Source organism: Limulus polyphemus, unplaced genomic scaffold (genome assembly GCF_000517525.1).
Source record: "Limulus polyphemus unplaced genomic scaffold, Limulus_polyphemus-2.1.2 Scaffold3819, whole genome shotgun sequence".
Lineage (NCBI taxonomy): Eukaryota > Metazoa > Arthropoda > Merostomata > Xiphosura > Limulidae > Limulus > Limulus polyphemus.
In genome coordinates, this window is record NW_013669429.1 from 37,848 (window position 1) to 48,574 (window position 10,727).

Genomic DNA, 10,727 nt, shown 5'->3' on the forward strand with positions numbered 1-10,727 from the left:
GGACTTGTATCGCTGAAGTTTCTCGGAAAGAATTTATACCGGAAATTAACAAAGAGCAGATACGTAACAATTACTTCTTTAAATGTGACCGAACATACTAAATATACATTTTCTAGCCTTAAACCATCAACATTATAATGAGTAGTGACACTGTAGTGAGTAATGAAATTATTTGATTCAGATCGATCGTGGTAGGTCTACATTACCTAGCCACCAATTATCAACAATTTTATGAATAAGGTAACTTAAGTCTGGTTGGTAATTTATGTATATTTTCTATACTAAAAACATCAGTGTTGTAGTACCTGAGGTCACTTCATTAAAACTAATTGGTGATACTAAGTCATCATTTCCAAGATTGAAACCATCAACGTATCTATGAGTGTGGTTACTCTTTTGGAATATGGTTGGTCATATTAAGTCTACATTTTCCAGCGTGAAAAAAAATCAACACTATACCAGGTACGGTTACTCCTTTAAGTCTACATTCTCACACTGAAACCAGCAACATCGTAATGAATAAGGTCACTTCCTTGTGGCAGACTGGAAATATTAAGTCAACGTTTTCTAGCCTGAAACCAGCAACATCGTAATGTATAAGGTCACTTACTTAAGTCAGACTTGAAATATTAAGTCTACGTTTTCTAGCCTGAAACCATCAACATTGTAATGAGTAAGGTTATTTCATTAAGTCTGTCGTTCATATTACGTCTACATTTTCTAGGTTAAAAACCATGAACACTGCAATAATTAGGATTCCGTTTTTAAGTCTCATTGGTCATACTAAGTTTACATTTTCATGCCTTACATTTTCATCAAGAAGGTATTGAGTAATATAACTTCTGTAAGTCTTGTTGATCATACTAAGGCTACATTTACTACAACGAAACCGCCGACATTGTAGTGAGTAAGGTTATATCTTTACGTCTAATCGGTCATATTAAGCCTACATTTTATAGCCTGAAAACATTAACATTATAGTGTGTAAAGCTATTTCTTTAAATCTGATCCGTGATACTATGTCTTCATTTTCTAGCCTGAAACATCAAAACTGTAATAATGAAATATTTGAAGTTTATCGGTCATACCAAGTCTAAATTGTCTAACTTCAAACCATTAGCAATGTAATGACTAAGGCAACTTCTTTAAATCTTGAGTATACTAATTCTATTTTTCTAGCCTGAAGCTATCAACATTGTAGTGAATAATGAAATTATTTGATTCTGATCAGTCATAATAAGTCTAAATTTCCTAGCCTGAAACCTTCAACCAATACAGTGAGTGAGGTTACTTCATTTAGACTTATTGATCATACTAGATATACAATTTCTAGCCTGAAACTATCAACACTGTAGTGAGTAGGGTCAGTTTTTAAAATTTGATCAGTCATACTAAGTGTACATTTCCTAGCCTGAAACCATCAAAATTGTAATGAGCAAGTTTACCTCTTAGTCTCATAGATCATACAAAGCCTACATTTTATAGCCTTAAACCATGAACATTATAATGCATAAAGTTACTTCTTTAAGCCTGGTCGGTGGTACTACGTTTACATATTCTGTCAACATTGTAATAAATAACGTTACCTCTTGAATTGCCATTGCTTATATTAAGCCTATATTTCTTTAAGCTTGGTCGGTCACATTAGGTCAACTTTTTGGCCTAGGATTTATAGATCCCCGCCGCCCTGAAGAACCATATGTCCGAGATCGGCCGTTTAGTAGTTTATTCGATAATTCGTTTATTAATCTTATCAAGCTTTCAGCTCATTCAATTTATATACAATTCAGCCCCTTGTCACAAACCTTCACAAATAATGCCCACATCACCTCTTATCCACGAGCGGGGCGAAGGAGGACTGCTTAATCTTCGAACACCTCTAATGATTAATTATTTCTACCGTATTATTTAATTTCGCATCAAAAACAACTGCCAGAGAGAGGTCTACATTTTCCTACCCCCCTCCCCCGTGACACAGCTGTATGTCTGTGGATTTACAACGCTAGAATTCGGATTTCGATACCCGTGGTGGGCAGAGCACAGATAGCCCATTGTGTAGCTTTGTGCTTAATTGCAAACAACCAACATTTTCCTGAAATTACTTAAGGTAACGTTCAGCGCTATCCTATTTAATATATCTTCTAGATAACAAGATTATATAATACATATTAATAATATTTAGTTAGACCAGAGTTCAATACTAATTATAGTTATTAGTGCCCTTTTTAAGTATATTTATCGTCAATGAAATTATTTGTAATTCACCAATAAGAACGCTTATGGTGCTTACCTTATAAAATGGGATATGTGGCAGGTAATATTCTTTCTTACCTATATTTTTTGGCACATATTACCTATTATTAACAAGTATTATTGTAAACAAATCGTTATTTGTACTTCATTAGAAACACTCCAATTTAACTATTATAAATATTTGTTATTTATTATAGCTACCTGTAACTATGATAGTCTTGCCTTCCAATGATTCATTACTTTCACACCAGGTTGTTTTTCTGATGATCATTCGAATAATAAATATTATTCCACCAACAATAGCTAACGGGAAAATAATGATAAAAGCATAAACAGAGAGGGTTCCTTCTAGCATCTTGTCTTTCACGGCAGCTCGACTACAATCTGAGTAATTCTAAGGCACTGTTTGTTGCGCATGAGCTGTTTGGAGATTCTTTGGGTTAAAAGCATATAGACTTGTAGCACTTTGGAAGGTTTGCTTGCCATCCATAAATCACGTGGTACAAGCACATGGCCAGAAGTGATTTCAAAATACGTCTCTCTGGGGGTGAACTGATGATATACACTTCTGCTTTTAAAGGTTGTAACACATTAGGAGTCTAATTTTATGTATTTAATGCTTATTTGAAAAATGTCGCAGATAACAGACATCTTCCGAAAGATAGCATACTCTCGTATTCTGGTACGTTACGGTATACACTCGTCTGGTTACAGCCATAAAACTAAATGTGATTCGTTTCATTTCTGTAATGTGATAATCGTAAGTATTTTCACATGAAGGCAAAATCTGTATGGTTTTTATATTTATCCTGTTCATGGTGTGACGAATTATTCGATAGTCTTCCTTCTGCAGAAGGACTGGTACATAACCACTATATTAATATCATGTACTTCTCAGATTATAACAAATTAAATGTCTGCTCACGAGCACCAAGCGTTCATTGAACATGAACATTTGTTAAAACACAAACACACTTTGTGAAGACACACATTTGTAAAATATATACAAATTGCAAATAGATTAATAAACCCAAGGCAAAACAAAATACAGGCTTATAACTTATATGGGCTATTTCAATAGAAAAATGTTTCCTATTACAATAGAGACAGACTCCTTACACGCTTCACAAGAAACTTTTATAGATTACCAAAATTACTAGCGCAGGAACGACGTATTACTCAAGTTAATTGTACAGGGGTTTGGATTGCTGGTATAACTTGTACCATAGTGATTAATTATCAAGATTACAAGTACTATAGTAATGAATTACTAAGATTACTATTGCCAATTGTTTATTTTATTTTATGTAAAACATATGGCATGCCTTTCATTAATAACAGATAGTATTAGGTCGTCAAGAAATTAATATCGCTATTTTTTAGATGAAAAACCCGAACAACTTATATATATCTAAACAAAACATTTACTAAATGAAATATTCTCCATTCTTATCGATGATGCTTTTCCATTTTACAATCAGGTTGTTAATGCCCTGATTAAAGAAATCACTTGGCTTTGAAGCAAATAACATGTCAATGTCCTCTTTAACACCTTCCACTTTTGCATACATTTTCTCATTAAGATGGTGTTGCAACGTTCGTAAGTGTCAACGATGGTTCAGCAAATTTCGTTCAGGTGACTTTAGCCTGAAAAAGTGTGATGGCAGGGGCCGACATGTTGGAATTGATATTGATGCTCTGAACACATTTGTTGAGTCTAATCCAAAGCAACACACTCCCCGAAATTGCATGTCTCTCATGAAACAATACGTAAACATATAAGGAATATTGGAAACTCCATAAAGAAGGTGTTTGGGTGCTTCACGAATACTCCGATGATCATCGTTTAAATTTGTATGAACGTTTCTTCGTCTCTTCTGGTGCGCAATGCGCGTCAACCATTTTTGGACAGAATTGTCACCGATGACGAAAAATGGATTCTCTATGCGAATATTAAACGCAAAAAACAATGTCTCTGTCCTAGACAAAAACCACTTCCGATCCTAAAACCTGGACTCCATCCGCAGAAAGTGGTGCTTTGCATTTGGTGGGACAACAAAGAAGTAATTCATTTCGAACTTCTCAATCCACAGCAAACTGTCATTGCAGAGATCTACAGTCAGCAACTGGAACGTTTAAATCAAGCCCTTCATCAGAAACGCCTTTCACTCGTCAATCGGAAAGGTGTTCTTCTCCACGACAATGCACGTCTACGTGTGACACGTTTTACACAACACGAGATTATGGAGATGGGTTTGAGAAGATCTCCCACACCCACCATATTCTCCAAATATGGCACCATCAAATTACCATCTTTTTCGTTCGCTGCAACATCATGTTAATGAGAAAATATATGCAAATGTGGAAGGTGTTAAAGAGGACATCGACATGTTTTTTGCTTCAAAGCCAAGTGATTTCTTTGATTAGGGCATTAACAATCTTATTGTAAGATGGAAAAGCATCATCGATAAGTATGGAGACTATTGGATTTAATAAATGTTTTGTTTGATATATAAGTTGTTCAAGTTTTTTTATCTAAAAAAAGTGACATCAATTTCTTGACGACCTAATAATATAATTTCAAATTTGACAGTAATAGAAGTATTTTCAATTTTTGTTATGTGCTTGGTTGAATTTTTAATTATGAAGTATTTTGTTTTTTAGTTTTCTACATCATTAAGCAGAATCATAGAAAAACTTTTCTGAGATTTTTATAATCATCTTACTAAATTTTTCGATGGAATGCAAACTAAATGATATAACCTTTTCAAAACCTTAATTTCTTTAGTTTTTATTTAAATGTTCTAAGAATAAGAATAAAAATTTCATTGAAGAGTTATGGGAAGCTAGCCAACGTATCGGTCATGGTTTTCCCAGCCAGAGTAAAACTCAGGCTTTGTTTAACGTAGTTTCGACAACTAACCAACATATTATGTAAAATAGATCTTGGTTGTCCCAACCAGGAGAGTATAAACTCGAGCTTTGTGCAAAGTACTTTCGACTTGAGATTTTCCTTTTTTTAACTAAGCCTTACTGAACCATGCACTGACAAACATTCGCACATTTTCCAGCAAAGTATTCAAAATCTGAAACACAGAGTTCATGTTCCAATGACAATTTGGATTTATCAACTTACAGCTTGTTATCTTGTGTATTGAGTCGTCTATAGAAATAATACAACAGATATAGTTTTTTAGTATAATTTTGTAGTTTAATCTTATTTCGATCAATCTTAAGTGCGATATTTTTGTGCTTGTTTTTTTTTATTTTGATTAGATGAAAGTTTAGCCCGTGCATCCATAAGGTGCCTTTCGGGTTTCAAATGTCAAATATGTGCTTTCAGTAACTGCATTCATTAACATTCTGTTGTTGTTTTTTCGTGCAATATGTCTTTCTTTAACAAATAAATTTTGTTAAGCTTCGTCGTCGTCAAACATTTCTTATTTTTGAAAGAATAATATAGAAATGATTTTCAAATTATTCAATATGCAATGTAAAAGAGAGAAACCAACATCTTTCTTCTTTCCACCATAGGATGCACAGACTTCTCTCTATGTATAGGTCGAGTATATGTTTCGGCAGCAGATAAGAAATGAGGTTTAATATATAAATCAACAGAAAATGTTGATGAGTAAGTATTGCTAACACTTATTTTTAAAAAAATGTGAATTTTGAGGAAATAGTACGGTAAAAAATAAAAATTCCAAAAATATATTTATTGGAAAGGTTAAGTGCATAACTTAAGTAGAATATGCTTCGTAAACACTCGTCAGCCCAGCTGAAGAAATAAATGGTTTTTAGATAGAAAAAAAAAAAAGAGTTGTTTCATCTCTTGTGACGCTTCGTCATGTTTGATGTTATTTTCTTAAACGTATTCAGTTATCTTACACTATGTGGTCGCGGTAAGATTTTGAAAACTTAAGTGTAGTCAACCCTATTAGAAATCTGAAAACAAAAAACATAAAAAACGTTCCAATCTAATGTGAATCAAGTAATGTATATTTTTGTTTGTGGTTAAGTAGAGAGGATATGTAGAGTTCTGGGATGAACGAATATAAGCTACTACATAACTTTATCGAAGTTCTGATGATAACAAATAATGTAAATAAGCTATCTAAGGAAACTGATTTACATTGGCGGAAGAAAACTCAAAATCGTTCAAGTAAGAATACAACCAGTTTTTGAACAATAACGTGTTGAAGAGAACCACAAACGAAGTGTAGAGAAATTAGAGATGTAGTTGTGAAATATTAGTAGAATGAGGGGATGAAATCAAGCATTTGAACATATAATTAGCTCACATAATTTTCGAGAAGCGAGTAAAACAGAACAACTGCTCTTCAAAACATTTAAAGACGCCCTCTGCATGTACTTAATATAAAATTTTGTACTGAAAAGTTACAAAAACAAGCATCATCTTACCTGTAATGCATAATGAATATCAAACGTGATATTTAATGAGAAATAGTTGTGTTAATGATCAGCTAATCAGAAAGAAGTGGGTAGTTAAAAAATCTACAGAACTGAATAACTTATTCGAAATAAAATAACAGCAATTTTACAATAGGTAGGTTCTTATTTTAATAATTATAACGTTCCGACCCATAGTATCGAGTCATCATCAGCTAATAGTTATATTAAAAAAAAAAGACAGTTGAATTCGAAAGAACGTTACACACTCGTGACAGTGAAGAAAGGTTTTCAGGTGGCGTTAAATCAGTTTATTAGTAAAATGGGGTGGACAATATACTAATACAGATAAAGGGGATTCCTGGTTAGTTATTTAGCTTTACCTTTGATAACTTTATCAGTAGTGCTTCAGTTATTTTTCTTCTGTTGATGTCTAGTTCTCTTCGGATGTTGTCGACAATGTTTTTAGGGATGATATGTTTTGTTTCTCTGAGATGTTCAAAATCATGTGAGGGGCCTTTAAGACGTTCCTTAAGCATACGGTTCATTTCACTTCCGGTTTCTTCAACATAATATTGTTAACTTCAGTTGCATTTAATATTGTAGGTAGGATACTCCGTTTTTTGTTTTGTTGTTGTTGTTTTTCCATAGGCAACTGTTAGTAATAAAGTTTTTGGCTTTTCTATGATTATAGTATTTATGTCGATGTTATGTTTCTTCGCGAGTCGTTTTCATCATCCTATAAACAACCTCTTCCGGACAGTTGTTTTTTTATGAAGATTTCTGAAATTATTTGTAGTTCATCGTCTAAATTGTTTTCAGGGTATATATTAAATGTTATATGCATGATACACTTCATGGTTTCTAGTTTCTGATATATGGAATGTGCCGATTTCCAAGTAAGGTATTGTTCCGAGTTTGTTACTTTCCTATGAATTTTAGTCTCAAGTCCTGACAATATAATCAACAGAAACACCTGCAAATTAAATGCAATTTATTTTATCAGTTTTGTATCAGAGAAACCGGAAGAGAAATGAATCCCAGACTTAAGGAACATCAGAATAAAACCGGACATCAACAGAAAAAAAAAAGCGCTATTGATGAATTCAACAAAGCCAAAGCTAAATAAGCATCCGAGAATCCCCGTTATAAGGATGATGCTCCTGACTCCGTGGTATCCTTAAAACTGATTAATTACACTGTACTAATTGCCCTTTATAATAATTAAACTTTCAATTGCATCAAAACTCTCAGTCCAATCTTCACTTTCAGCAAAGTTTATGACTTACTAATAATTTACCCCACTTAACCTAGAATGTTTGCTATTTCAACTAATGAGTATCTAACAATCTTATTATATTTTATTTTTGAAATATGAGTGCATATTCATTAATAAAACCTTCAACTCGGGAATTAATTTACCAATTTCTTTCTTCGTGGCTTGAGCAGTTATAAACTGATGATTTATCCTTTAATTTTAGTATGGTTTGCATGATACATTTGTGAAATAATCATGTCTGAATTGCTGATAGACTTGTAATCTTAAATAATAATTTCTCGTTTTTTCTAGTAATTAGTAAAATATCATTATAATCTATTTATTTGACGGTAAAATATCATTGAATGATATTTTACCGTCAAACAAATTAATTAATAATCAATTTGTTTGGCGGTAAAATATCATTGTAATCAATTTGTTTGACTTCTCTCAAAGTATTTCCCTTAACTATTAGATTAGTAGTTTTGTTTTTATTTCGATATCACTGGTTAGGGACTGTAAATATATGTCAAATCATGGACTGTTGTACTCTTTTTAACAGACCACTTATATCTAAACCTACAGTTACTTTCCATTTGTTATTCTGAAAGCAATTATCTTCAGTGCTACCTTTTTAATGTTTTCATAATCAGTGGAATTTCCTTTTCAGATCTTTATTTTCACCAAAAATATATATATTTTAATAGGGTCCTTTTCTGGTCAGTGGTAAGTTTACTGAATCGTAATGTTAAAATCTGGGATTTGATTCTCTACTGTGGACAAAATGCAATACCCCATTGGGTACTTGGCATTAAAAACCAACAACACGTAAGCAACATTGTATTGGTATTGATTTCACAGCGTTTTCCACAATGAATGTTTCCATCTTCCTCTTTTTTCCCCTATTCCATGCATCACGTTTTTGTATCTTTTACACTCGATATTTCGAAAAGATTACTTTACATATAAACTACACTTTGAGATTATTCCGGGAAATTATTCTTGCTACGACCTGTGTCAAACAACAAAACAAAAGAATCACCCTAGCTGCACACAGATATTGAAAGAGGGGAGAGCAGCAGTCATTTTGTTCTCTCCCACATATATTTCAGTAGGTTCAAGATTTCTCCGACTTTAATTTTTTGGTACAAAATAATGGTTTACTATAAATTCTAAAATTAATTTGAATCTGGAAATAAATGAGTCAAAACAACTGAATAAAAAGGTTAAAATAAAATAGATCATACAAGTTTATCATTAAACTGCTTATTTTAGGTTAATTTCATTTGTGTTTATTTCTCCAATTTCCATCATATCTTTGCCCTAGCTGCATCAAATAAATCCAAATTACCACTGTAAACTGTAAAGCTTTTCTAGGGTAGCATGCCCTCAAATCCATAGTTGCTACCTGTTTTTAACAGGCGTACTTCTGACAAGCTTCCAATTTTACATCTCTCTCTCACACACAATTTACTTCCTGTGTCTACAAAGCTATAACACAATCACGTCATCAGTTAGAATCAATGACAAATTTTCAGTATTTCACATCACTGAAAAATGAAATTCATTAAAAGCCACGAGCTTACCCACAACCAGAATGAAGGCCTAGACTTTTAGACCTGTACTCTACACACACACTACTATGCAGAAGACACCACAAACTTGAGTTCTCAGGCACACAATCTACCAATATTTATACAGTCTAAGTCAATTTCTCATGTGGTGTATGAGCATATCCCCTTTCTACATTTCGGAAAAACCCAAAGGTATGATCTCACAACACAATACAAAGTCAAGTTCTTCCTACTTGCACATGTTGACCACAAATCTTAAACCAAGTTTTGTTTGTAATTAAGCACAAAGCTATACAATGGGCTATCTGTGCTCTGCCCACCATGGGTATCGAAACCAGAACTCTAGCATTGTAAGTCCGCAGATATACCGCTGTGCCACTGGGGGGCCTTAAACCAAGTGCTCAAATAGTAGAAAACACATTTCAGCTTATTTCCATCTCAGGATTCCCATCTATCATCATTGGTTAAAACCAACCATTTGTTGCAACCAGTTACTAACTATTTTAGAACCTACATTTTGGGCAACTGCCCTTTTTTAGATAAAAGAACAGTCGGTTCTTTGGTCAGAAAAAGGCAACTGCCCGAAACTTTACTGAACAACGCCTTTTCTTTCTCTGGTGATTTGTTTAACTATGACGTTTTCATTATTTAAATTTTTCACCAACAGGAATTCACATTCTTCTAAATATCTTTGGTATGTTAACAGGGTAACTGATCATAGAAACTTTTGAAACTTTCGATACATATAAATGTATTTGCATACGTGTTCAATTTCTGTATACAGACTTTTAAAGTATAAAATTACAGTTAATGAAATAAAAATCTCGTAAAGTATAATACTTGGAAATACTATTAAGATTCATCACTCTTATACAAATAATACTTCCATGTATTCACTTATATGTTGGACACTACCATTTTTTTCACTTCAAGTCATTCTTTCTACCAGTAAATAATGTTAAGAATTACTATGACGCTTAATGATTTTTCTTTATCAATAACCAATATCTACATTACACTGTATAGACAGGGTTTAAAGTGTAATGGGGTATTTGCAGAAAATAAGAGCAGTAGTCTGAGGTGAAACATACTTGCAGACACTGAAGTCAAAGAAACTATTTTCTTATAAAACCACAGAAGTGCTGGACAGTATGTTTAAAATTGTTTTTTACAGTTATGCAAAGTACCCTACTTTAACTACTATATATATATATATATATATATATATATAC

At 32.9% G+C, this 10,727-nt stretch overlaps 2 protein-coding genes across 3 annotated transcripts in view; both read right to left on the reverse strand.

Annotated features, from left to right (window-relative positions):
* LOC111088462 (dehydrogenase/reductase SDR family member 13-like) overlaps positions 1-2,625 on the reverse strand; it is a 38,415-nt gene extending 35,790 nt beyond the window's left edge. Inside the window, exon 1 of the mRNA XM_022398663.1 lies at positions 2,455-2,625. Coding sequence (XP_022254371.1) covers positions 2,455-2,608 — 154 coding nt within the window. The 5' untranslated portion in view covers positions 2,609-2,625. The remainder of the gene's footprint in view (positions 1-2,454) is intronic.
* LOC106470096 (protein NipSnap-like) overlaps positions 1-10,727 on the reverse strand; it is a 71,468-nt gene that overhangs the window by 4,134 nt on the left and 56,607 nt on the right. For both annotated transcript variants that reach the window (XM_022398662.1, XM_013930623.2), the window contains one exon: positions 9,552-9,558. The gene's annotated coding sequence lies outside the window, so the exon portion shown is untranslated. The remainder of the gene's footprint in view (positions 1-9,551; positions 9,559-10,727) is intronic.